Consider the following 27,582-nt stretch of genomic DNA (forward strand, 5'->3'; position numbering starts at 1 on the left):
TTATGAAAGTTCACAACTCACATTCAATACCCGCTAGCTCCGTATCACTTATGCATGAAATTGCAATACATGATAAGATGTACAAACAATGGAACATGTCTTCCGGATTTGTAGTTCTTTGAGCTGCTGTTATGAAAGTTCACTAATATCACAACTTGCATTCAATACCCGCTAGCTCCGTATCACATGAAAGAGTGATAAGATGTACAAACAATGGAAAATGTCTTCCGGATTTGTAGTACAAAAAAAAAATCAGTGTTTCTCTTGAACACCGTTCACAAATCACAACAGAGACCAAGATTTTCACGAGACGACAGTACAACACCAGTCACCGGACAGCTAGGCTTTCTACCCTCGAACGCACCACTTTGCCATGCCTCCGCCATTATGGTCTCACGTGCACGCTGTACCGTTCGGCCATGTGCAGCAACCCCGGAGCCGTTCGGCTAAGAGCACACGATTAAAAACTTCTTAACGAGCTCCTGAAAAACCAGACAGAGCAAGACCATGGACAAACCATTGTCAGTAACGAGAGCAGTTGCGGTGTCTGCATCATGCAACTTGGACAATTTTTGTTTAAAAAGAAAAGCCTTGGCGATGCCAATCAGGAGAAGCATCCGTGGGTTGCCTGTTGCCTCAACGGCAGCGTAGATGTAATGGTCCCATGCCCATGACGAAATGATATGAATTTGTCTGAATATGCAGCAGCGATGTGATACTTTTTGTATTTTTTAACTTTACAGGTTCGCAAGCTTGTTTCCGATTATTAAATGGAAGGGGTTTCAGGTTTAAACAAAGCTGAATGTGAAGTGTAGAGAATAATACCACGGAGGAGAGGCTCTTCTTGCCGACATCAACTGGCAGCCCTTGTCCGCACCTCAGTCTCCGGCTGAGCACCATAAGCTCCTCCAATGTCGTCACTGCGCTCCTCGGAGGGCTCCAAGGATTGGTCAGCTGATCCTCGTCGTTGGCCACCTCCCAGCTCTTCTCTGAAGGTGCCCGGGGAAACTGAAACTCCTGTTCCTGGACTGAAGTATCACCACTGGAGTGGCTGTAATCTTCTGACTCTGAAAACGAGAACCAAGCGTCACCACGGCCGGAGAAGCCATCTGCCCATACTGCTGCTGCAGCACCAGAAGTGTCGTTGTTGTCTGGAAAACCAAATGCTTCCAGATCAAAACCAAGCGAGTATTCCTCCTCGCTCTCGACCGCAAAAGGGTTCAGTGAGCCGGAAGATGCTCAAAAGCCACCATGGTCAGGGAGCACATGAAAGGGAGATGCTTCTTGTATAGGCTTCCCAGGCTTTTCTTCCCACTGGAATGGCATGCTCACAACAAGCTTTGTCGGAGCCGGGGATGGGCATGCACTCACTGCTGGCACTGGCTTGGCAATGACCCAGTCCCTTTTGGGCGCGCCAGGTTTCACCTCCCAGAGAAATGGGACTGAAATCTGCTGCTTCACACGTTCCCGAGGGTTGAATTCAGGCAGTTCAAGCTCCCCATCCATTTTGAGGTACTTGGTTTGGGGATGAAATTTGTGTTGTGCTGTGGTGTTGCAGATCTTGCTTGCCCTGCCGATATATGTACGAGAGCTTGTGAGTTAGATGAGCTGCTCCAGCATCACAATGCTCTTGTTCAACTATTCCTTTGCTATACCTGCAAGCTAGAAATACAATTAGACAATACCAACTCCTCTTTAGCTCTGACCGTGAAGAATAAAAAATGAAAGTCCTCAGATCTCACCAACTGCTCTTGCATTTGCATTTATTCATGGTTAAAAAGTGGACTATAGGGACAGAAAGCCGAAAGGATGAAACCATGAACAGGGAATTGGTAATTTGACCAAAATAATCACTTATTCAGAAACAAATCTAAATACAATTTACAAATGAAACTGACCACAGTAAAGAATAAAAAAAAAGAATGTGATCTTCATCTGTTGAAAAAAATCATAAACACCTTTCCTGTTACCTCCTATTCATTCATCTACTATGTTCTGACAGCAGAAGATCAAGAACTATTTCTAACCGACTCCAAGAACTGTACCACCTCTGCCATGCTAGGCCGGCTTGATGGTGTGTTGGAAGTGCACACTAGACCCAACTTGAGCACCTGAACCAGTTCGGCTTCAACAAATCCCCTCAGGTTTCGATCAAAGCAGTCTGATGCAGTTCCATCCTCCAAGATCTCCCTAACATAATCACGCAGAACCACTGCAGTAGCTATCCCAGGGCTGTCTACTGGTTTCCTCCCTGTCACAATCTCAAGTAAAACCACCCCAAAGCTAAATACATCACTTTTATCACTATATCTCAAACTTGGAGATGCTAGCTCTGGCGCAATATATCCAATGGCGGCGTGAATTCTACTCAACTCAATGCTTCCTAGAATTGGTAATAGCTTCCCCAATCCATAATCAGCCAGCTTAGCTTCATATTTCCCATCTAACATTATGTTGGAGGATTTGATATTGAGATGCAGGATCTGTGGCCGGCAGTCATGGTGAAGGTAAGCAAGCGCCCGTGCCGCTCCAAGTGCAATGTTGAACCTCCGTTCCCAAGGCAGCTCACCTCCACCACCTCTGCTGCTGCTCTCGGAGAAACCATAAGGACGGTTCCCATGGAGATGGTCATACAAACTCCCGTTGGCCATAAATTCGGACAGAAGCAACTGCATTGAGGATGACCAATAGTAACCCTGGAAAGCAACCAAATTGGGGTGGCTGAGGTTACCAAGTTGGCTCATCTCATGCTCAAACTCATCCTGGTCTCTCACCCTCCCTAGGGTCTCCAATTTCTTCACAGCAATGGATAGGCCGTTTTCAAAAGTGGCTTTGTACACCGTACCGATTGACCCACCACCGATGAGACAATCTTTATCAAGCAGCGCCTTAGTTCCGGTTTCCCAATCTTCATATCTTGAAGGCAAGCTCTTGCTGAAAAGCACCAACTTTCCGATGATCGCATTTGAGCCTGGTGATGCAATTGGGGTGCTCTCAGACACTAGAACCTCTTCCTCTTCCTTACTGACCTCCTCATCTCTACTCTTGCGTGTATAAGCCTTGATGTTCAACGCACAAACAATGCATATCCCGATAAGTATGAGGGCTGCTGCAACAATTGCAATTATGATAGGCACACCCAATCGTTTCCGGTGCCCCTTCCCCCCACAGAGATTGTTCAATGGAGGGCCGCATAGCAACGGGTTGCCCATGAATGCAGTGGAATCAAAATTCTGTATGACCGGCACTAAAGGGATCATGCCAGACAAGTTATTGAAGGACACATTAAAATGCGTAAGGTTAGAGAGGTTTCCAAGCTCTTGAGGGATTGGCCCGGTCAGTTGATTCTCGGAGAGGTCTAGGAGAACAAGGTTTGTGAGCTGCCCAAGTGTCACGGGAATGCCCCCATCAAGCTGGTTCCTGTGGAGGTCAAGCATCTTTAGGTAAGTTAAGTTGTTGAGTGTGCTTGGGATCGCCCCTTGCAGTTTGTTGCCAGAAAGATTCCTGTGTTGATTTAATTTAGCTAGTCAATACGTCGAAACATTGTACCACAGGCGAATTGCAGTAGTGCAAGTAGTGAAGCAAACACTTACAGCTCAAGCAAGAATTGGCACTGGCTGAGGGACCCTGGAATCTCTCCTGTGAGAGCAAGGCCGGCGAGGTCGAGTGTGACAAGCATCTCAATCCCACCAAGCTCAGCTGGGATCGGACCGGAAATGCCGGCGTTGCCGGCGAGCCGGAGCACGGAGAGTGACCGCAGTGTCCCAATCACAGGTGGCACAACTCCAGCAAGAGCATTCGCCCCCAAATCCAAAACCCTGAGGTTGCGGCAATTGACGACGCTCTCGGGCACCGGCCCCGTGAGCCGGTTGCCGGACGCGTCAAAGTAGGAGAATTTGCTGCCGCAAGTTGCAATGCTGGGAATTTCGCCATCGAAGGCGTTGGAGGAGACGTTGAAGTAGGTGATGTTTACCGTGGCGAGGAGGGCGAAGGGCGCAGCTCCGGAGAAGCGGTTGCTCCCGACGTCGAAGAGGTCAATGCTGCTACAAGAGGTGAGCTTGGCGGCTAAATCGCCGGAGAGCGAGTTGCTTCGGACGGAGATGTAGTTCATCTCCGGCGGCGCGCAGACCTGATCCGGGAACTCGCCGGAGAGGCGGTTGTAGGAGAAGTCGAACCCGGCGAGGCGCGAGCATTTGGCAATGCCGGGCGGGACGGGGCCGGTGAGGTTGTTGTGCGCGAGCGAGACGTAGCGGAGGCGGAGGCAGGGGTCGAAGAGCGCGGCGGGGATCTTGCCGGCGAAGGCGTTGTAGGAGAGGTCGAGCAGGCGGAGCCAGGGGAAGGCGCCGAGGAAGGGCGGGATCTCGCCGGCGAGCGCGTTCCGGCTGAGGTTGAGTTTGCGGAGCGTGGGCGCGAGCGCGCGGAGGCCGGGCGGGACGCCGCCGGCGAGGCGGTTGCCGAAGAGCGAGATGGACTCGAGCGCGGGGAGGCGCGCGAGGGCGGGCGCGAGCGCGCCGGCGAGGCCCGCGCCGTGGATGCGCAGGCGCTGCACGGGGCCGGAGGCCGGGCCGCAGGTGACCCCGAAGAAGGTGCAGGGGTCCCCCGACGGCGTCCACGTCGCGAGCACCCCGGCCGGGTCCGCGGTGATGGCGGCCTTGAAGTCCAGCAGCGCCCGGCGCTCGGCGTCCGTGGCGGCGCCGGCCCAATGCGGCAGCACCAGCAGCAGCGCGGCCAGGAGAAGCGCCGCCGCGGCGGCGGCGGCGGCTGCCCGGGAGGAGCGCGTCATCGCGACAGGCCGCGCTGTGCCACCGCACGCCGGCGCAGCATTAGCATCTGCACTGCTGCTGCCGCCGCTGGTAGGAGCAGTAGTTTAAGCGGCCGGCCGTTAACTGCCAGGCACGGCGCCGAGTAAAGGAGCAGGCGAGTAGGTGGCGGTGGGTGGCGTGCGTTAAGGTGCGAGGCGCGAGCTGGCACTACCACGCCAAGCGAGGGAGCGAGCGGGCGCCCCCGCGTGACACGCTCCCTCCCCTCATCCACTTCTCATCTCGTGCTGCGCGCCGGATGCCTCGTCGTTTATGGTGTTCGGCTGGTAGAACGAATAATATTGTATGAAAGAAAATAAGTCGAAATAAGTCAAATTCCATGGCTGATTAGATCAGCCAAACATGCTCATTGTCATGAACCGATGATGATGGGTGGTGGTGTTCCGGCGACCGGGGGGCGGCGGACGCGTTAGGTCGGGGGCCGGAGGAATTCACAATTCTTCACGTGAAATCTAGGCGAGCGAGACGTTTGGCTTTCTGGGTCAGCGGGGGTGGTAGACGGAATGATGGTGCGGGAAAGGGGATGGGGTTGGGGTTGGGGATCCACCCACTCACCCTGCCGCCGCTGCGTGAATGTTTCAGAGCGCTTTTCCAAGGCGGGACAGTCTGGTGGGCGCCGGCGAGCCGATTGGAGTGGCCGGTGGGCAGGACCAAGAGGCAAGAGCTAGTTCCCGGTTTGCCACCCCGCTGCCGCTGTCCGGACCGGAACGGAGGTTGCCTACGTGCCCCGCCCTCGGCCATTTCCGTCGGTGCCTCTCGTCGGGACGTTGGGTTGGGTCGTCATCATCACGGTGCCTACGTTCCCCGTTGCGTACGCCTTCGGGCTACGGAACGGGCTCCAGCGGCAAGGCCGAGCCTGCCTGTACAGTCACTCGCGTGGAGTGGCTGCATGCGGCCCACACCACTCACGTCGCGTTCGTGCAGATTAATGCTAGCGTGCCCGTGTCGTCCTGGTTGCTGTACCGTGGCACGACGGGTACCATCTGCCCAGCCCTGCCGTGGAGGAGTCATGTGCGCAACGGAAGCACGGGGCGCAGCAGGAGTTCAATTCGCCCCAGCTGATGTGATGAGCGGTCGCGGTTGAGCTGATGCGCGTCACGCCGGCTGCCGCAGGCATCGGAGTTGGCATGCCTTTCGGTCGGCAATCATCACAGACGTGCTTGACAAATGATGCGTCCCATTGTACATGTATTTCTGACTGAGGTTAGCAGCAATGTACCAGAACACAACGTGATGATCCACATTCACGAACTGGTTGCTTTGCTTGCGCGACACATCCTTTCCGCAGCAGCTCCGGGCACAATCGGCTCCCATTCCATCGCACTGGTGATCATCGTGCAGCAGCACTCGCGGTCTCCAGCTGATGGGGCCGCGCCGCCGCCAGCGACCGTCGCCTCCATGGAAGCCGACGAGGCCGCGCCGCCGCCACTCGCCACAGGCCCGCAACCCTCGATCCACTTAGGGCAACTGAATCGATGCCATGTGTCCGGCTTCGAGCGAGTAAAGCAAATCAAATCGAGTCGGCGACCTCGGGGTCCTTCTGAACTGCAGCTCCATCGTGAATCCATGCCTAAGCAGAGTCAGGACCCCGCAGGATGCCTCATTTTCCGCCACTAGCAGCACGATCCGCGGAGCAGGCAGAGCAGCAGCTTCCAGGGTCGGAGCCTGTGCTGCGCCTGCGCGGCAGGCGGCACGCGGGAGGAAGGCGAGTGTGGGGAGCAGGACGGAGCGGTCTGCGCAGCGCGCGGAGAGCGGCGCGTGCTCCACACTGCCGTCGACCTGCCGGCCGGGGGCTGATGGGTACGGGAAGGGGAAGGAAAGGACTACAACAAACGAGAACGATTTCAGCATTTTTGCCATAATGTTCAGCAATCCAGCAGAAACAAGGCCAGACGATAAGGAACAGGCCAGGGCCGGAGCAGAACCAGAAACAACAACTGTTTGCACTCTTCTCATCCTAACAACCTCCTAGCCTTGTTCAATTGGGTAACCAGAACAACGTTAACATTTAGGGGCGGAGGACCCGGTATGGCTTGATTTTTCAACAAGTTCCCGCAGGTCTTCAACTGTCTCATCCGCCGGTGGCCATAGGAGCTTGAACTCAAACTTTCTGAGCAGGAACAAGATCGGAGGAGGGCAAAGGACGAAGAAACACAGCATTGGGCCAATGCGAACAGTTATGTGTGAGATCTGGGCCAATGGGTGGGCTTTTTTTTTAAGAAACGTATCAGGTGCAAACCAATTTCTCTGTGCAAACTATGATCCTATTTGGATACCAGGGTTAGAGTTAGAGTTGACTTTGTGAAGCTCATCCAACCCTGAAATATCCAAACAGAAGAGTTAGCGTTGGTTAGATGCATCTAACCCACCCAAAAAACTATCCCCTCTAAGGGGTGTTTATTGGAGTTAGATTAGGTGGGGCCCACCTTTTCTCCTCTCTCTTGCTAGAAAGAGGCCAAATGATTGAACATGTGTATTTATTGTCAATCTAACCCTTCTATCTAAACACCTCTTTGGTTTTAGAGTATCCAAACAGGGTCTATGAAAACTTCAATCATAGTCATTAGATCAACATCCAAGGAGTATAAAGAATCGGATAATTTTACAATCTGGATCCGTTTTTGGATTGAGTAATCACACATTTGCAAATTCTTCCTCCCACTTCTCTGTGCGCCCTCTCTTTAGAGTTTCTATAGTTTGTATGAAGAGGTTAGTTTGCACATGATATCCATCTGGGAGGTCTGTCCGTCGAGTAGCACGTCCTCAGCCGCGACGGCTCGCCTCTGACCTCCCAGAAACGCAGTGCGGGCTTGCATCACGTGCTCACGTTCACGGCGGCGGCGGCGGCCAGCGATTGCTCCAGACACTAGCAGGCAGCAACCGTCATGGATCGAATCGGAAAAATGCAAGGTCGAGGCTAATAAGAGAGGTACATAAAGTGTAATTAGTGCATCATCGCCTAATAATGATTACTTTTCAGTTTTCATTTGTACTCTTCTTTGCTTTGGTGATGAATTGATGCTGCTGGTACGATGTGCTCATGTTGGAATGCAGATTTGAGGAGTTTTTGTCCAATGGCAGCGGCTCAAATCCAAGTACTAATTTAGTTGGTACTGTTGACGTGGAGACCGAAGAACAAGAGGGCCTGGTGTAGCATTACATTTTAAATTTGTATATACTACTTTTAACTTAATCTTTGGCCGATCTAACTTCGCCACACCTTAAATTTCTCCCGTCCTCTGTAGATTTGCAAAAACAGAAATAGCAACTGTTTGCACTTTTACTCATCTGAACAACTTTCGTTCAATCAGGTTACAGTCTTACAGAGTGCTCCAGTACAGGGAACTCACCTGCAGCATAGGGAACTCTGATGACGTGTACGTCCACTCATAATTTTCAGTGGCAATTGCCTTTCGGTTCTCATTCTCATCTGTGGGTGTGTTTAGTTCCCACAAAATTTCCAAATTTTCCATCACATCTTCTATCGCATCGAAACATTAAATATAGCAAATAACTCATGCATGGAGTACTAAATGTAGTTAAATAAAAAAACTAATTGCATAGTTTTGATGTACGTTACGAGACGAATCTTTTGAGCCTAGTTAGATCATGATAGGACAATATTTACCACAAACGAATGAAAAGTGCTACAATGACCGATGTGACTTTTTCTCCCAACTTTTCACCCCATCTAAACACAGCCTGTAACAAAAGCCTCTTCTCCAGGATTGCTTGGAATGGCCCATCCGAATTGGCACCGTCATTGAATTGGCACCCTCATTCAACTGGTGAAGTCGTACTCCTTGCAACGGGGAAACTTTTTCATCACTTCAAAAAAAGATTTTTTTTCCCAAAACACAGCACAAAGAGTAGAGTGAAGTTTATCTTGTACAAATGCATATCAATAGGACTTTATTTTATTTTTCTGCCAAACTGATGGAGCATTGAAGAAGTCCGGATGGATTCTCCCGTGATCCCAGTCCGTCCGTGACCCACGCCACCAGGCATCTCTCTAGCGCGGTTCCTTCCCCGACACACCACAACCGGTCCTGTTCCGGACTCGGCAACCCGCTCGATCCCCATCCAACGGCCCAGCTGATCCAGCCATCACCCGATTCACCCGCGCAGTTCCCCACGATTTATACCCCGGCCCCCGCGCGAAATCTGCAGGCCCGCCAGACTCCCTCCACAGCCCGTCGCCCTGACGCCGCTCACCAACTCTCCCAGGGTTCCGGTCCCCCACCCGCCAGTAACCCTCCCCGCCGACCGCTCGCGCTCGGCCGTTCCTTCCCGCGACCCGGGGGCTTCCCTCCCGCGCCCCCGCCACGGCGCGCGGCTCGGGAGGCGGGATCCGCCACGCCCGCGCAATGGCGCCGGACCCGGCCGGCGAGGTCGTGGTGACGCCCAAGTCCGCGGCCAAGGACGAGGCCTCCTGCAGCGCGCCCACGCCGCCCAAGGCCACCGTCTCCCACGACGAGATGCGCGCGGTGGCTCGCAAGTTCGCCGACCAGCCTATCCAGGAGACCGAGCCGGGCGTCTGGGCCGTCCTCACCGCCATCTCCAAGAAGGCCCGCCTCCGGCCCCAGGTCCCCTCCCCTCCCTTAAACCCTAACCCTAAAACCCAAGCACTGACGTCACTGATCTGCGTTCCTGTCTTTGTATTTGCCTGCATTGCTGTCCACGGAAACATTTGTTGGATCATTACATGTTTCTGGTCATGTGCTTTATCGGTTGACGGCGCTGCTAGCCTATTAATTTCGTTTTTAATAATATATAGTCTGCAAATGCTTCCTAGCAGAAGCAGTAACTCGACTTGCATCATTGGCGTTAAGCAATATTTTGTGTTTTGGCTTCACTGATTACAGAGTGTACGACTGTACCTGGAGAAAGTTCGGGCTGTTTTCTGTTATAGTTTAATTATGCTTTTCATTCAATGGCTTGAGGAAATTCATGATTTTTTTTTATTGATGTAGCATTGTGTTAGCTAACATTGCAATTATGAGGGATATATTTCTTCATCCTTCTGATTAAAGTTCCTTGGATCAACTGAAGGGAATTAATGTTCTTTTGAGTGCTGATGAGCACTGCATAGGACGCTGTGTCGAGGACCGCTTCCAGATTTCTGATCCACAAATAAGTTCAACGCATTGCAGGATATACAAGGACACTGTATTGGGGGAGCTGAACCGCCATGAGCCTGTCCCTGTTTTCCTAAAGGACACAAGGTTTTCCTTCTTTTCGATCTTTCTGTACCTGCCAGTTTCCTTTCCTTTTCTTTCTTTTGCTGAGCTAATCTCCTGTGTTTCTGCAGCTCAAATGGCACTTTCGTCAACTGGAAAAGGATCAAGAAAAATTCATCCCCAGTCAAGCTTAATCATGGCGACATTATATCATTTATATCACCTCAAAATGGTAAGATCCTTTCCTCCTTGGAATTTCATTAGTCTGTGGTTGGTTCACCAGGGGTAGGTATTCATTTGATAGTACCATGTTGTTACTATTACTCGTGTGATTGATGTTTGCAAACCTTCAATTCAACTTGCATGTTGCTTTTGCAGATGCTTCCTATTCATTTGTCTACCGTGAAGTTAGTGCAATCAGTTGCTTAGAGAATGGGGGCACCATTCTTAAAAGGAAGTCAGGTGAGGAGTTTGCTATCTTATCGTTTGGTGATCATGGCTATGTTGCGGTTTTTGCTGGCAATCTTCTGGTTTGGTGATCCTGACTATGCTACAAGTTTTGACATGAGTACCACTATTTTGTTTAATCCTGAAGAGGAGGGTGGTTCTGGAAGCAAGAGGCTAAAGGGTCTTGGTATTGGTTCTCCTGATGGTCCTGTTTCACTCGATGATGTCCGGAGACTAGAAAAATCTAATGCTGTAAGTTGCTCCTTCAATTTACAATAGTTTTGTGTCCTGGTAATTTTCTAACCTTATTGGTAATTTAAACTGATGCAGGATCTCAGGGAACAACTTGAGGCACATGTCGTGACAATTGAGACTTTGAGAACTGAAATAAAAGTGGCCCAAGTGCAGCACGGGAAGGTATAGTTACATCTATGCCCTTGCTCCTGTTCTTTGCATGAAGTGTTTTCGTTTTTTTCAGTGCTATGTTTCTCCTAGTATAAATAATTTCCCTCTTGTACTTCAGGGCCCAGTATATCTCTTAAAAATTCTAATGTTTCTCAAGTCCATCCACTTGACGATGATGTTCCACTATTGTTTGTTAAATTGCCTGCATAGTTATCAATGTATCATTGATAAGTAGTCATATATTCAATGAAATTTATACCTGTTTATCTGGGAGAGGAATATTCATTGCCTTCTATGTTAAAATATCCCTTTTGCCATCAAAGATCAGGTTTCTACTTGCTTGAAGATTGTACTCGTCGTTGTCTCATCGTCTTTCTGTGTAACTAAGCTTTTACAAATCTGATGATGCAGGAACTTGAGGAGCTGAGAGAAACTACATCGAGTTCTTATCTTGATCAAACTAAATCTCTTCAGTTAGCACTTGAAGAGAAACAAAAGCAACTAGATTCACTCAGTACATCAAATACAGAGTTACAGAATTCCATTAAAGACCTGGATGAAAGGCTTAGGGCATCTAAGCAATCACGTGCCGATGCTGATGAGATAATTTTGAGGTATTCTGCATTGCCATGATATGAATTTCTTACCATTTCACAACAATACAAAGGACTTTGCTCATCTCTTTCCATGCTTCATTTACCATTACACAAGGATCTCATATCTCTAAGATTTGAAATGTTTCCAGCCAGAAAGCAGTTATATGTGAACTAGAGGGACAGCTAAGTGAGGAGCGTAACTTAAGAAGAGAGGAGCGTGATAAGGCTGCACAGGACTTGAAATCTGCATTGCATAAAGTTCAAGCTGAGGCTCAAGAAGAAATTAAGAGACAGGCGCAGTCTTACCTTAGACAACAAAATGAACAAAAAGAAGTTATTAACAAACTTCAGGTTCTACCTTTCTCCAATGTAGTCTGATCTGGAGTTCATGTCTTTTACATCAGATATTGCAATTACCTTCCACTTCTGCTTCCAGGAATCAGAAAAAGAAACCCGTTTGCTTGTGGAAACATTGAGGACCAAGCTGGTATGGTATTTCATAATGATTACTTCAAATTCTTTCATTCCTTTGATGCGCTTCGGTTATTTGTTCACTGATCCTCTCATGCAGGAAGATGCTCGAGATAATCTTGTAACATCCGAGAAAAAAGTAAGAGAGTTGGAGGCTCGACTTCAAGATGAGCAGCTAGTATCGGCTAACAATCAAAAGGTACCTAACAGTGTGCATGGTGGACTTAAGTAATTCTGACATCTAAGTAAAAAGTTTTCTTTTAGCTGCTGATAATATCTCAACCCCTTCTGCCCCCTTGCAATTGCAGAAATCAGATAATCTTGAAACTGAGCTGAGGAAACTGAAGAAAGAACTTGAAAATGAGAAGGTACAAGACATGTTCCAGTCAAATGAGCATGTGTATTAGGTTTCTCTCCTTTACTTACAAGCTGACAAATGTGTATCGTTTTGGTAGCAGGCTGCTCGGGAAGAAGCATGGGCAAAGGTCTCAGCTCTCGAACTTGAAATAGCTGCAACAATTAGAGATCTATCAATTGAGAAACAGAGGTATCAAGGAGCTAGAGAACGGATTATTTTACGGTAAGAACCATGTTTCAGTTTTGTATAGCCGTAATAAGAATCCCAGGTGTATCACTACAAGTTATGTATAATCCGTTTTGTATAGCCGTAATAAGAATCCCAGGTGTATCACTACAAGTTATGTATAATCCTTTTTGTATTTTCCCCCTATGTTGCTTATTGCAGAGAGACTCAGCTGCGGGCTTTCTATTCAACTACAGAAGAAATCTCTTCTCTGTTCGCAAAACAGCAGGAACAGCTGAAAGCTATGCAGAGAACTTTGGAGGACGAAGAGAACTATGAGAATACCTTAATGAGTGTTGATCTCAATAAAGTGTCATTAACCACTGATGATGCCCGCGTGAAGCCAGTAGGTTGCTCAAAAAATACAGTGGAAGTTCCAAGTGCTTCCACACAGAATACCCAAGTGAGTGAACATAGTTCTAGTGATGAAGATGCCAGCATGACCGAGCAGCATGCTGATGCTACTGCTGAAGGTAGCACTCAAGGTCTAGAGTGCTCCAGTCCAGAAAGGTCAGAGGAAAGATTAAGGCCTGATTTTCATGGAAATCCAGTTTCTACAGCTCCTGAGAGGGAGGTAACAGATACTGAGCGAGTTCCTGAGACAGAAAGTCAAGCTGGTAATGTTGGATGCGATGATCAAAGATGTGACAATATGGGAGGAGAGACTATGCCGCTAGAGGATGAAGTACACCCTCAAGAAAATGAGGAGCCTACCACTTTGCTCAAAGATGGAGGGCAGCCACAAAAAAATCAGGACCCTGTTCCAATCCCCAAAGATGGCATTGGCCACTGTTCTGAAGATAAGCATGAGGATGGTTGCTCTGAGAGCAAACGGGAAGTTGCTGGAGCTATTGGAACAGGTGATCTGTTGACCTCAGAAGTTGCTGGAAGCTGGGCAGTGGAAACAGCTCCATCTGTAAATGGTGAAAACGAATCACCTAGGAGCTTGGAAGATGCTGGTGATGCTGTAGGGCAGGATGGTGATATTGGAGGTAGCATGGCTGCTGATGCTTTGCTAACTTTGGTGAACTCGGAAGGCCAAGCGGCTGGGAGTCAGAATAATGCTGACTGTGTCTTTTCCAAAATAACCGATCACCATCGTGTCCTTAGTGCCATGATTGAAATTATTGATCCTGAATTTAAAAGGCAAATGCCGAGAAGTGGCGGTGGAAATAACGAGCCAATGTCTGATGCCGAGACGGATGAAGGCAGCGAGGAAGTCGATACAGATGATGACAGCGAGGAGCCTATGGTTGAGGATTCTGTTGGTTAGGTTAAAAAGGAGTCCACTTTCCTTGTAAATAGTCAAAACTTCTATTTGTGTACCGTTGGCATATGAGGTTGTATCATTATCATGGTGTTCCATGAATGCATTTTTTCCATTTCTTTTTCTAGTTTATCTATATGTGTATATTGATTCCAAGTGAAATGTCCTGTTTGGTGAAGATGGTTTCTCTTTGCATATTGAGATTACCTATGGGATCTGCTGTTCCATTTTTAATTTAGCAACCATATGTTGCAACAAAGTTCATAAAAGATGTGTTGCATCTTGGAACTGGCAATGCACTTACCAAACAGCAAATGCATCGAGATAGCGTTATATTGCTGATAAATATTTGCATACTCAGGTACCAAGCTGCAGAAAACATCAACCAAACCGATATACTAGTAGTACAAAAGAATATGAATCAGCTACTCTTTGATCAGTTTGGTCACAAACAACAGCTGTATCATCCAAAGAATAAATAAACATAGAGAAGTACAAGCAGGTTCATCACCTGGAAAAATACACGGTGATTATTAACGACATTTAAAAACCAATGAGTTAGGAAATCAAATTCTTTCAGTTCATCTAGAGCGATACTCCATTTGTTTTTCCCCATGAAGCAGTCGACCATGCCTCTGAGCTCATTCCGTTGAGTCCTGGTTCTTCCCTGCACCGTTCTGCTGTGCCTGCTGCAGCTGGTAAAACGGGATCGGTGTAACCTGCTGCTGCTGCTGCTGCTGCAGTTGAAACATCTGGTCCTGAGCACTGAGTTGGAGCTGCTGGGCCAGATTGTTGGAAGAGCAAGAATCGCCGAGCTCTGCAGTCGCGATTTTCAGGCGCTGGACCTCGGCTGTCAGAGCCTCATTCAGTGCTGTTCAAGAAGACAATAAAATATGATGATTAATAACCTCCAAAAGAAAAGGAAGAATTAGACCATCAACTAGCGTGTTCCTACCACCTAAACTCTAATAGCTGACATGTCCTCTGAATGGAAAGCGCGTGTTGATTTGTTAGCATGTCTGTGCCTGCTTCATTTTTTAAAGTGCACATACTCCTAAATGCTGGACACTAGCATCAGCAGAGAGACCGCATATTTTATCTGAAGAACGGGTGCGAGATTAGACAAAACACAAGCAAATCTTGGTTCTCTGATCATGGTTTGCACATCTTCCTAGATAGTACTACTAGTAGTAGCAGAAGTACATGCTAACGACTACCGGTATTGCGCGAGGGATTGTATAGAAAAGCCAACCACCAACTGCCAAACGGGCTACCTCCAAATGCCAACACGAGCTCATCCGCAATCCAGAGCCGTGGGCACACGAACTAGGACAAGCCACCATGTCAACGTCAACTTCAATGGGATTGGGATAACAATTTCTTCTGCTACCTTATCCAAGACTATAGCTACAAGCTACTCCTACTATAGTGCTTGGCACATCGACGACGTTGACGAACACAGACAGCAAGGAAGAAGGAAGTAGTATGCAGGTGAGATCGGAGACGCACCGTCACGCAGCTGCGCCTGCTGCTCCATGGCCTGCAGCCGGAACTTGAGTTCATTGTTCTGCGTCGCGATCCCTGCCGAGTCGCGCTGCAGAGAAATGTTAAGAACTGTGTGAGTCGAATGTAGTGGTTGATCGAGGAAAAATGCACGGGAGAGGAATTAGAGCTAGGTCGGTACCTGGAGAAGGGTGAGCTGAGCGGAGAGAGTGGTGGCCTCCGTCTGCAGGATCTGCACCTTCTGCTCCAGCTCCGCAATGTAGCGCATCTTCCTCTCCTTGGACCGCGCCGCCGACTGCCTGTTGGCCAGCACCCTACGAATGAACGATCACGCAAGAACACAACGGCTCGATCAGTCAAACGTACCATTTCATATAGATTATAGCACATTGTAATCACTGAGCATTTTGCAAGGTCGCTCGATCCGAAGAACAATGGAGTGCGAGAGCTCAAGAATTTGATCAAATGGTGGCAGGCAGGCAGTAATTACCTCTTGACGCGCTTGGGGTCGGCGAGCGCCATCTCGGCCAGCTTCTCGTCGGCCATGATCTTCTTCATCTCGACGGGTGTGAACTCGCCGCTGCCGAACTCGAGGCTGAACCTGTTGGGCCCCGGCATGACGCCGCCGCTGGGCATGGCGCCTGCCGAGAAGTTGAGCTTCCCGATGAGGCTGTCCATGGACAGGCTCCTGGCGTGGCGTGCCGTGGGCGCGCCGGCGGGCTCCCCCGCGGCGGTCCTCTTGAGCCCCTCGCCGCCGCCCCAGAGGCGGATCCCTGCTGCGCGGCTGTCGGCGGCGCACTCCTCGGACTCGTTCTCGCTGCTATCGGCGCCGTTGGTCTTCATGCTGCTCCCGCGGCTGTCCCCGTCGTCGTGGCGCTCGTCGGAGGAGTTGAGCCCGTCCAGCCCCTCCAGGTTGAGGTACGCGTTGAACAGGTCGTCCGCGTCGCCGCCGCCGGGGTGGTGGCCCCAGGCGACCTCCACCTTGGGCGGCGGGAGCTGCACCTGCACTCCACCCGACGCCGGCGGGAAGTAGCCGAACGGCACGTCGCTGCGGGACCGGCGGTGGTGCGCCTTGCGCGCCGCCGCGGCGTCGACCTTCGTGCACGAGTCCCCCGGCGAGGGCCGCTGCCCGCCGAACGCCGGGGGCGGCGTCGGCGGCAGCCCCGGCGGCCTCGGCTTGGCGCTGGCCTGCTCGGGAGCGAAGGACGTCGCCATCGGCAGCGACACCCCCAGGTGCTGCTGCTGCACCCGCGCCTGCACGTGCTGCTGCTGCTGCATCATCGCGGCCGCGTGCGCGTCGCCGACGCCGTTCATGGTCGGCCTCGGGGCGCGTTGCCTGGGCGGAGGGCGGTGCAGGGCACTTCCACGACGCAGCGCGGCGGCGGAATCGAATGGAAAGCGGGGCCGCCCGGGGGTGTGTTTGGCTCGGGCGGGCGCGGGCGCTTTTAAGGGTATTTAATCGCCGTTTGGTGACGATCTCAGGGTGGTGGGGGATGCCCGGTGCTCCGCGTGTGGTGGGGTTGCCTTTGCCGTGCCGTGGCCGTGCCCTGCCGCTGGGCGCTGGCTATTTCATCCGGGCATGGCATTGGCCCTGTTGGCCTCGTCGCGTTCCTTCCTTGGTGCGCTCGCCCGGGGCCTCGCTACGCGCCACTCTTGGTGCCTTGGGCAGGCTCGCCGGCCGGCCGCGCGGTGTGGGGACGGCGGCCTGCTGCTTTGGCTTGGCGTTGGCCTTGCCGTGCAGCCTGCAGCGCAGTGATCACGACCACGCATTCATGCGGGTTTGAACAAAACCCCTGTACGAACACAGCAGCTTCTGGTGCTGGAACGGACGGCCGCTAGCTGATTCGTTCCCTCGCTGCTGGTCTGCCTTTGCGATAGATGTGCCAGCTGGGACCTGATGATCGATCAGTCGCTGGCTTCCTCTGCCTTCGTCGGTGCCTGTACGGCAGAAATGTGCATTTACCCATGTCAGATCGTTCTTGGATCCAGCAGTGCCAATTAATTATTCTCTGTAATTCTGATAGATGACGATTGGTTGCACTGCATGTGAACTTACCGTTTGAGCAGTGTACAACTGTAGCACAACGCAACGCAACGCATAGGATACGAATGCATGCTTCACACAGTTACTAGCTAGTAGTCCGGTTCAACGCATCAGTAGCAAGAAACAGCCTCACGACAGGAGCTGGAATGGGCTTTCTATGAGCTGAGGGAAAAACAAAAGATGGTAAAAGTTTGTCTTTCTCTGCGCGATCGCTGGATCCAGCATTGCCGATTCATTCTAATAAGCTAAGGATACGTTGGGTGGTACAGTGAATTGAAGCGGCTCTCAGCAGCTCACCGTTTGTGGTATGTGCACTGTAATTCTTTCTGCAAGGAAGGCAGCATACGCTACATGACACGGATAAATAAATATCAGCTGTAATTGTCAGTTCACTGTATTAGTAATGATGGGAAATACTCCTTCACAAGTATAGCTGGCGTTGCTTTGGGAGGAAACGTATACTAGTATCTATGCTAGGAGTATAGTAGTGCGTCTTTCTTTGCTCTATCGGAGCTGCTTGCATTGTTGTGAGCTTCATTCATTCTTTTCGAGCTCGCTTTAACTTGAAAAAGGCTTGCATGTTTTACAAAAAGGTTATGATGATTGCGAATCCTGGATCTTCCAGGAAAGTGATGCCTTTCAAAGCAAGATTACAACTTGAATTAAAATCTAGATGCAAGATTTCGATTCATTTTTCTAAAAAGGATATGAATGCGTGATCTTCTTTAATTCCCTAACTGCTGATCATGTGCATGCCGATACGGGGCCTTTCCCCTTTAGCTTTGTGGATCGAAGTATCAGGTCCTTTTGTTCGATTCCCAAAGCAGGTCGCACAGTAGTAGGCCTGAAGTAGGCACAGATTCGATATGCTCACCTTGCCGGTAAATGAACATTTTGAACATTTTGCCGGGGGGGCCGGGCGGGGCGGTGTGGAAGCGGCTCATCCGTCTCCGATCACGGTTGGAAAAGCCAAGCCAAGCCAAAGGAAGAAAGCGGCTTTCCGGGGAAGAGGAGGGGGAGAAATAAAAGGAAACCGTGTGGGGACCACACAGTGATGCGGCGCGAGGAGTGGAAACAAAGCACCCCACCACCGCATGATTCCTGGCGGGTGCACATGGCGCGCGGGCGAGCGAGTCGGTGACACGACTCGGTGCGTGGCTCGTGACCGTGACGATCACATCGCCGCATGCATTTCGCAGGCCGTGCCGTGCGTTGAGGGTGGGCTCGGTTCCATCGCCCTCCGTCGTCCATCTTCTTGGCCCGTCTCCGATCCACTTGTCTGGCTTTGGCAGATCGCAACATGGACGGTGGGCCTGGACGGCCATTCTTATGCCGGTCAATGCAGATGAGATGGGGACGTGGCCGAGCTAACCGGGCTCGCTCTATACACGGCGACGGGCCTAGTAGCTTAATTATTTCTAATGGAAATAATGCTTCTGTGCCACCAGCACCACGGGGAGATTCGATAATACCATCCATGACCTGCTGGGACCTCACGTGCGCGGGGCGTACGGCGAGATCGATCCATCGGCGCCCTCGTGACGGGCCTTGATTTGGCATGTCCTACTACCGCTGCTCCACCACTATTGTTGGGCTACTATTGCAATGCCCCTCGTGACGGTCGATATCTACTACGATGCCCATCGACGACCCTCAATCCCTCTGGACACAAATAGTAACTACTGCTCCCATCGACTCCTACCTGTACTACGTGCATGTCCTGTCGTCGTCGCACTGTACCGGCACTGCCACAAATAAATCACCGCGGTGGACGGATGATCCATCGATGGCGCTTGCCCGTGACCGACCGATCTGGAGGAGGCAACGGCCGGATCGAGTTACTGCTCGCTGTCCACAGCTAGGCCGTCATCGTTTCAGCCCACATGGGGGATGCGGCTTCTTCAGCGTACAGCCCGCCCTGATCGATGGGCGGTGATGCACCGTAACTTTATTTTTGCGCCGTCGGTGATGCGCGCTGCTACTGATCGCGCGTCCTGCTCGGACATGCCTACACCGTGCTGCTCGACTAGCTTCGAGATGCATGTTTGCTGCATGGATCGATGGTCAGGTTCAGATGTGCATGTGCTCAATTTTCCGTCAGTTCGGTTTGTTTCTTCTCTGAAATACCAGTACCTAGTTCGAGAGTGGGAGTACATTTTTTTCTCAAAAAAAATAAAAAGGAAAAAGAGTACATGTAACTTTCATGGAAAGTGGGGTCCAGGCCCAGTACAATTGCAAGGCATTTGGGCCCATAAGGAAAACACAATTGCGTGCGTTTAGCCCACAACCAAGACCTCTCTCATTTCTCCGTATTTTTTTTATAACATCCACGACCACGGTAAAAAAAAAAGAAGCTGAAGGCCCATCATTTTAGTCTCCGTATTTTTACTCTGCAGTAAATTGCGCTTGTACCAATCGCGTACTCCAGCCATACATCTTTTTTTTTTTGCCTGCATACCGAGAACAGTGAACCACTCATCTTCTACGAGACTGTTTGGCTGATCCAGTAAATAGTATTCGAGTGGTAGAATAAATAGTATTATGTGAGAGAAAATAAGTCGAGACAAACCAAGACAAGTCAAAATTGGATCAGCTAAGACAACCGAACAGTAAAAGGCTCATCGTAAAGGGCAGTATACGTCAATGCAGAAATCAGAACGCTCACAGCTGGGCGGGAACAATAATTACCAGATAGAAGAGTCAGAGAGACGAAAGGCAGCTAGCTAGCTAGGGGCGCAGGAAGCGATCGATCGCAGGAGCACCCCGGAGTGTGGAGTGCCGTGGTCCGTGGAGGTGGAGAGAGAGAGAGCCTCTGCATCGATCTGCTTTCAACAGACAGATCCGTCTTTAATTTATTTCACCGCACAACCGTGTTGCCGCCTGTACTGTGTGAATGCACGGGGATCATAGACGACCTACGAGAACCAGAAAAGGTAAAGAAGAAGAAGTGTAAATATCTGGTGGTGGAAGAAAGCTAGAATTGATCGCATGAGTTGAAAACCAGCTGCTAGTTACAGCAGGCGCATGATTCACACTCATGCAGATCGGCCGGCCGGCCGGGCTCCGTGCATGCGATCAGTCTCCACTGCACGGAAATGATGTGGAGCGGACGTCTCCGACGCGGAGGGAGCGTCTGAAAGTGCTAGCTGGTGTGTGCGTGCCTGCCATGACCAGAGCCCAGAAGCCTTCCTGAATCTGGCAGTGGCCTTGCAGATATCTATCAAGGACACTACTGGCCGGCCGGCCACCAAGTGCGTGCAGAGCTCTCGAGCGGCGGTATGCAGCAATGGCAGCCTGTACATCGCAGTTATAGCTAGCATACTGCGCCACCACAACTCAAGGATCAAAATTAAAGTTAGTTAATTTCCACTGGTGTTGTTCATCTGGTCTGATGAAATTAAAGTTAGTTAGTGAGCCAAATCAGCCTAGGGGAACTTGTTCCGCCCGATGAGCAAGCCAGCTGCTACCGTCATACATGTACTTCTCTCTGCGCCAGGGATATCATTTCGTCTCGATCTTTAGTCCGTCCGTCCTCATGATCGAGCTCTAGAAACGCAGCGGTCGATGATGGAGGATCGATCATTCCGCCGGTTATTAGTCCACGAGATCCATCGATGGCACACGCATTCACATGAGCGGGCTGCCACCACTGCCTCTACACGCATGATTCCTGAAAGAAGGCTGTTCAGGGCCATCCATCACTCAAGAAGCTGTCAAATCGATTCAGAAGAATCGGTTTCTTCTTCATCAGGTAGTCGATCGATGTGACTACCGCGCGCGCGTGCGTGCGGGCGTGCATGAAGCAAGCATTGCCATGGCGATGGTCGTCCGGCAACTGATTGCCATGCTCGAGCGAGGCAACCATGGCGCGCGCTCCATACCCTGGAACGGAATGGGTTGGGAGCGAGCAATGATATAGCACGGAAGAGAAGGATCGAGAGGCCATGCATTTGCATGCAGAGAGCCAGAGACAGCATGCACGAGTGAATGAGATCGAAGAAAGGAACGAGCAATGCAAGGTGCAGCTAAGGGAATTAATTGAAGAAGCTTGATGCTCACATCACATGCTGTATCAAAAAGTGGCAAGAGTGCGGCACAAGTATCTATCGGATATACTCCCTCCATCCCAAAAAACAGGGCGTATAGTTTTTGGCACGAAAATTAGCGCAGGTCTCAAGAGAAGATTTGTTTCCCTTGGTGCCCCTAAGCAGGATTAACGGAGCCCAGTCCACGACGCCCCATTCTGCATGCAATGGAAGGTAATCAATGAGCTGCATGCAAGGAGAGTGATCGGCATACAAGGAGAGCGATCGGCAGGGAGAAAAATCTGGCGTCTCTCCTTGGCCTGGATGCAGTCCTTTCCGATGCAAGGAGAGCAAAATTTTTTGTTCCACCTAATCTCCCGTCCCGTAGAATTTTGGGCCTGCAAATTTTGCCGCCACATGTTGGCTGCATGCAGTCCTTTTGAACATCAAAACTTTGGAGGGAACGCAAGTCACAGGACACTATAAATACACCCCCATGTAGGAACCCAATTCGTTCACGTTGCCTCTCTCTCACTAGCTATGGCTCTGTTTGCTCGATGGCTCGTTCTCTTGACCTGTCTTATTGGTCAAGAATAAGAATACATCTTGGGATGGTTTTGTTTATTTTGAGCAAATTCTGGAGTGACCGTTTGAATATTGCATCAAGAAGGAAACATGCATGCGGTCATTAACAGGATACAGGTCATTAATAGGATACCAAACCAAGGAGAAGGGTACATGCGTCCAGATTAGGGGAGAAAAGCTAATACGCCTTGTTTTTTGGGATAGGATCCAAAACTCTATACACGTTGGGCTACCACACCGGTCATCGGAAAAGCGCAAAACGTGTTGTGCCGTCCCTTTCGCCTCACCAAACTCCATCGCCGCTTTGCTTCCTTCGTCCCCGTAGGACCAAAACAATAGTAGCCCGGCCGTGTAGCAGCCTATGGCATCTCCCTGACGGCTTGTTTTGTTTGCTGATCGCTGCTTGGTCACTTATTTGATCCCTTGCCGTTCAATCACCTCTCCACTACTACTAGCTACTATAGTAAGAGTTCAGGCATTATCAGGTAGCTATAGCGTGCCGCCAAATTGATCAGTTGTGCCGCCGGCTGCCGGCAGCCACTGCACTGTGTCGAGGCAGTCTAGCCAAAGGGGGAAAAATCTAGCTCGATCGACCAATGGTTTTATTCTCGTCAGTTGATGCTAGAGCACGACCAGTAGTGCGTCACATTTTGAGCACGTTACACTGTGAACAATTATAAGCACGCACGGCATTGCTAGCTTTTACAACGGCAAGGGCAAACAGGCTTTTCCTTGAAGGGGAGCTGATCGAACATGCAGAGTAGTAGTATGACAGTAGTAGCAGCTAGCTAGTTCACGTTACACATGCAGTGTACTGTGTTACTACTGTCATAGGGTCGTAGAGAAGAAGCTGCATGCTCTGCTAGGCTTCAGTTCACTATACTGTGGGTCGCATGCATGCTCGCCTAGCTAGCCTTTTTGCCGCTTACGCCAAGGATGCTGGCTTCATCTCTCTGGATCCCAACACATGTTACCGTATGCTGTTTGCGCATGCCTTTCCTCACCAAACGAAAACGACTTCTTGCAAAGCAATAATAACCTGGCTGCTGTCAGTTTCCGAGATGGAGCAGGTCGGCCGGGGACGGTCGCCTCGCGCCCTGTCCACTATCCAGGCTACTAGCTCGACACCTGAACAAGCTTGGTCATCCGGCGACCCGGCCGGCGGATCGAAGGATCACGGTAGATTTTTCCAAGCAACTTGCTGGTGGCCGGGTGGCACGTTTGGTTACGGATTGCGGCCGCCGAGTCGCGGGGGGCGCAACGCGTAGGGCGGCGGATCGGATGTGGCGGCGCGGGCACGGCCGGCGGTGGTGGTGGGCGGCGGGGCCTGCGCGCCGGCGGTGCGCGTCGCACACAGTCGGGGGTCGGGTTAATGATGCCGTGAGCGCGCGGGGAGCGCTCATGATTGGGCGGGCGGATGGGCCGGCCGGCCGGCTAATCCACCACCACGGCTCGGGGTCTTTCGGTCCGACCCGAGCTGAGCGGCCGGCGGACGGGGCATGCCGGGGAAGGATGGGCGGCGACCGGCGGGCGTCCCCATCCGCACTGCACCGCCCCACTTTATTTTGTGATCCCTCTCGTGTTCACTCCTGTACTACTGTTTATGACAGACGACTTCCCTAATTCTCTCTGCATTGTATTTGCCTGTTTAGGTAAGCATGGCAAAATGACTTTGGATAATCATGCGTGCTCCTGTGTCAACTTTTGTCTCATGCTAGGGGTGCATGCATTTCAATTCTAGAACATCTTTAATTTGTCAAAAGATGGCCGGCCTGCCGGGCAGTAACTAATATAACATATGACATTGAAACTTAACAGAGATGGTTATGACCTATTAAGCAACTACTAGTAGCCTATAATGATAGTCGATCGAAAGTGTAGTAGTAAAGTAACTCTGACAGCGACGGTTAGCCAATCCCTATGGTGATGACTTGGTGACTGCCGCAGGATATATACTATCTCGCTCGGCGGTCAGTTAACTATAACTAATTAATAAGCAAAGGTAAACATCAACTCATTCTCATCAGAGATACGCACGGCACCGTCATGCGTGCCGGTCCACCAACGAAAGCGAAACCACCGCAAAGCGAGAAAACGATTAGCTAGCCCAATGCAAGACATGCATGGCACACACATCACATCGCTCGAGTAGTGTTTCGATCCGGAACGCAAGCCATGGTGTTCACGGCGGCAAACAGAGCGAGCTTTTTCCATCGATGATCATCTTCATGCTGCTGCATGCATATCGATCTTCGTCTTCCTCCGATCCAGCTGCGATCAAGTACCGATAGAGATCAAGCTTATTACAGCAGGGAAAAAAAACAGCATCCATTGCAGGCAGTGTCCGTCACATCACCGGAAAAGTACGCCCCATCCGAAAGTTCTGATCCGCTTTTGACTTTGCTGCCCTTGCCGGTCCCGGCCCAGAGTTTCTAGAGGGCATGCATGCAACAATAATCAGGCTATGCAATGCCTGAATGCCAGCTGCCGGTGCCTGCATGTGTACTATCTAGTACTGTGAAAACCTTTTCCAAGCATGGAAAAAATTTGGGAACTTTTATCGACGAGAAGAAGGCAACGAATTAACACCTCTACTACTTGATCGATTGATATTTATTAAAGCTTGCTTTCACCTTTCGCTTTCTGAATCTCTGCATGATCGTATACTGAACATGCAAACTAGCGCTGTGGTTGCACCACATGTCCGTCGTCCCCGTCCCGTTCCCCGCTGACTGCAAGCTACTCACCCTGCCATGCCACATGTACATAACCGACTACTGTCAGAGAGGGAGCTCGTGCACGATCATGGCACAGATTACAAGTGGAGATCCGCGTAGCCCTAAACGCCGTCGAGTACAAGGAGAGGCGAGGTTGTGCGTACTAGCTGCCGCTCGTACGTGGTGTATCTTGTACGTAAAGCCTCTCGATCGCCTCTTTGCCCTGACAGCGATCGTCTGCAGCTACGTGTCGAGTTTCAGAGGCTGCCGGCAGAGGCCGAGAGCTGCATCGTTTCAGCTAAGCTGGTGGTAGGGTCCTGGCGATCAGACAACGCCCAATTCAGCGTTGCAACTTGGCCTCCTACCCCGTAGTTTCTTCTCCAGGCAACACGTCTGCATCCGCTTTACGGTGCTCGATCGTATGTTCCTGCATCATAATCATACATATATACAAGTATGTATAATACTTGTTGTAGCTAGCTAGATTCAGAAATATATATATATATATAAAGATGCAGCTTAAAGTACATGTACTGGATGGAAGCAGCTAGATAGAGCTACCTAGTTCGATTATAGCCAATCGGTGGCCACACACTACTGTATTTTACACACCTGTACGGCACAAGCAGCGTAACAGCTGCCCTAAGCTTATCCTGTTATTGTTAAGTGCCCTTTTGGGCAGATGCCGTTACATGCTTGGCGGACGAGAGGCCAAGTCATCCATCTCTCGGCTGCGGCCGGCCTTGCTCGACACACCAAGAACATGGCGTGCCGTTACAGCTTCATTTCCGATCGGCCGGCCGGTCTGCTGTTCCTGTTATTCCGTCGCTCGCATGCAGATCGATGGATGGCGAAGCAGCAGAGAAAAGAGGGAAGAACTCCACCAAGTGTGCAGTGACAGATGGAAAAGTGCAGCGCTTTATGGGATATGTGGTGATCGGCGGCTGCGTACGGTGGCAGTCACATGGACGATGAATTCTCGTACTTTCGTGGGGAGATTGCTGCTATATAGGATAGCAGTGTTCTTCAATTCATTTTGAACGAATAAACGGATGGTCCAGAGAACATGGTCTAGATTGTAGGTATACTACTACCCAGCTAATAACTAGGTATAGGGAAGTTGCATTATTGTTAGGTCCCTGCTCGATCAGTTATTCAGTTCCATCAAAATTATACTATTCCTTTTTTTCATCATATATTCTGTATTTGGGATTGATCTGATTAGCAGGTTAATAATAAAAATATACAGCAGCAAAATTGTTGTATTCCTTTTCTTCAGTGTTTCTAGTTCTCGACAGTCATGCAGGACAAGGGGCCATTTGACGAAGCACACAGAAATATCTGCCCGACCAGCAAAGAAGCACTACAAAGGGGGGAGACATGCATGAAAAGCGAGCATGCATCCGGACTGACCCTGTTTCCTAATGCCGCACCACTAATCCTGGCCCAAAGAAAGAAAGAAATTAAAGAAACAAGACGGCGGGTCTACCACACAGCACACAGCCGAATTAACAACGGCTTAGCTAGCCTGAAGACTCTGAAAACGTGTCGCCCAGGGAGCAAAAGCGCCATTCATTCAGGGAATGTCCTTCTGACGGGGCAGGGCAGGTTCCCTCGGGATCAGCGCGCGTGAGATCGTTCTTGAGCCTGCACGATCATTAGCAGCTAAGGTAGCTGCATGCCGCCTGCCGGTGCAGAGGCCCCCGGCCCCGGCTCGGCTTAGCTTATCTCGTGTCTGTTTGACCTCGATCCATCTCATTTCAAAGCAGCTAGCTAGTGATCTGATGAGAGGAACAAAAGGGGGGCCGGCGCCTGTATGCGCGGAATTATTATAGTCACTCGCCCGGCCGCGAGAAGCATGATGCCAAGGCCAAGCAAATTGCGCAACCGGCGGGGCCCTGTGTCCATAATCTTTTCCCTCTAGCCTAGCTATCCTTAGGTCTTGAGGGTCCTGTTGCATCTAGACACATGTGTATGGTCCCTAAACCGAAAAGGGCATCATTGTTTTCTTGCAGTGAGGATGCTAATTGAATACATATATCCTGAACTACTCACCAGTTCATGTTTCTCTAAGTACTATAGTTTGTTAGTCAAGTACACACCAAACATATAATTTTTTTTTCAGAGAAAAGACAATGTATATGACTAGAATAAGTTGTTCAAGGAGATCAGAACATGCATGGCGCTCTTTTGACAAACTGGCCGGGCACAGAGTTGCTTAGTAACAACTGCGACTGTATACTAATGATTAATGAACTCTTTCCGTAGGGGAAAAAGTAATGAACTTGGTCCAAGAGAACTAGCTAAAAACGTAATTGTCTCCTAGAATTTTAGTACTAGTTCCTGAACTGTAGCATTGTAAACTTGAAAAAGTTAGGTTTTATTGCTGAAGAAAGGCACACCTTTGAACTTTCTTCGCTTTTGAACTTTCTTTGCTTGAACAAAAAGAAAAGATCTATAGATATATGCGTGGCCTACCTTACCTTAAGAATTTTGACCACTCTGGCCTTTATAATCTATATATATGTTTGTGGTCGTCTTGTTGAATTAAAACGCATTTATAATGATCATCAATAATCAAACACTAGCTACTCCGTAGATTTCCTTGACTGAGCTCATGATGCCGTTAGTTATAGTTGGATTCTAGTGTAAAGTTGGCTAAGGGCATATAGAAAGTTGTGGCACTGTTCATATTGGAAAATAAGGCTACATACAAAGCACGCAAATCAATATGTACATGTAATTGTTTCGCTTTCACCGCGTCATTGTGAATATCTTTCCTTTGATCATGAGTTGATCAGCAGCTAGCAAGCAATGAGAACCGAAATGATGTGAGGGTTCCAAAATTTGATTCACTCTTATCAAAGAAGGATTTTCATGCTGTTGCCCCTAATAGTGGTAGTAGGTGGCATCATACTCCGCACAGCATGTTTTTGTAA

General features: G+C 50.1%; 3 protein-coding genes across 4 annotated transcripts; 1 reads left to right on the top strand and 2 right to left on the bottom strand.

Annotated features, from left to right (window-relative positions):
- Positions 1-132: 132 nt before the first annotated feature.
- On the bottom strand, positions 133-5,023 carry LOC120647461 (probable LRR receptor-like serine/threonine-protein kinase At1g12460). Its single transcript, XM_039924263.1, has 3 exons — positions 3,594-5,023; positions 826-3,504; positions 133-482 (listed from the first exon to the last, which is right to left on the bottom strand). The coding sequence occupies exons 1-2, from the start codon at positions 4,781-4,783 to the stop codon at positions 2,010-2,012; spliced, it is 2,685 nt and encodes an 894-aa protein (XP_039780197.1). The 5' UTR covers positions 4,784-5,023; the 3' UTR covers positions 133-482; positions 826-2,009.
- A 3,965-nt stretch (positions 5,024-8,988) lies between these two features.
- On the top strand, positions 8,989-13,996 carry LOC120647462 (myosin-9-like). 2 transcript variants are annotated; one of them, XM_039924264.1, is made up of 13 exons: positions 8,989-9,406; positions 9,873-10,045; positions 10,132-10,232; positions 10,379-10,462; positions 10,596-10,699; positions 10,778-10,864; positions 11,264-11,466; positions 11,598-11,799; positions 11,885-11,935; positions 12,020-12,118; positions 12,228-12,287; positions 12,375-12,499; positions 12,665-13,996. In XM_039924264.1, the coding sequence occupies exons 1-13, from the start codon at positions 9,188-9,190 to the stop codon at positions 13,773-13,775; spliced, it is 2,619 nt and encodes an 872-aa protein (XP_039780198.1). In that variant the 5' UTR covers positions 8,989-9,187; the 3' UTR covers positions 13,776-13,996. The 2 variants fall into 2 exon arrangements, with proteins under 2 accessions (XP_039780198.1, XP_039780199.1); XM_039924265.1 differs by having other exon boundaries at positions 12,378-12,499.
- Positions 13,997-14,139: 143 nt separating this feature from the next.
- Positions 14,140-16,755, bottom strand: LOC120647463 (bZIP transcription factor 29-like). Its single transcript, XM_039924266.1, has 4 exons — positions 15,763-16,755; positions 15,454-15,586; positions 15,279-15,363; positions 14,140-14,640 (listed from the first exon to the last, which is right to left on the bottom strand). Exons 1-4 carry the CDS (start codon positions 16,584-16,586, stop codon positions 14,411-14,413), a joined length of 1,272 nt encoding a protein of 423 aa, XP_039780200.1. The 5' UTR covers positions 16,587-16,755; the 3' UTR covers positions 14,140-14,410.
- Between the last annotated feature and the right edge of the window lie 10,827 nt (positions 16,756-27,582).

Source organism: Panicum virgatum, chromosome 9K, assembly GCF_016808335.1.
Source record: "Panicum virgatum strain AP13 chromosome 9K, P.virgatum_v5, whole genome shotgun sequence".
In the NCBI taxonomy this organism is placed as follows: domain Eukaryota; kingdom Viridiplantae; phylum Streptophyta; class Magnoliopsida; order Poales; family Poaceae; genus Panicum; species Panicum virgatum.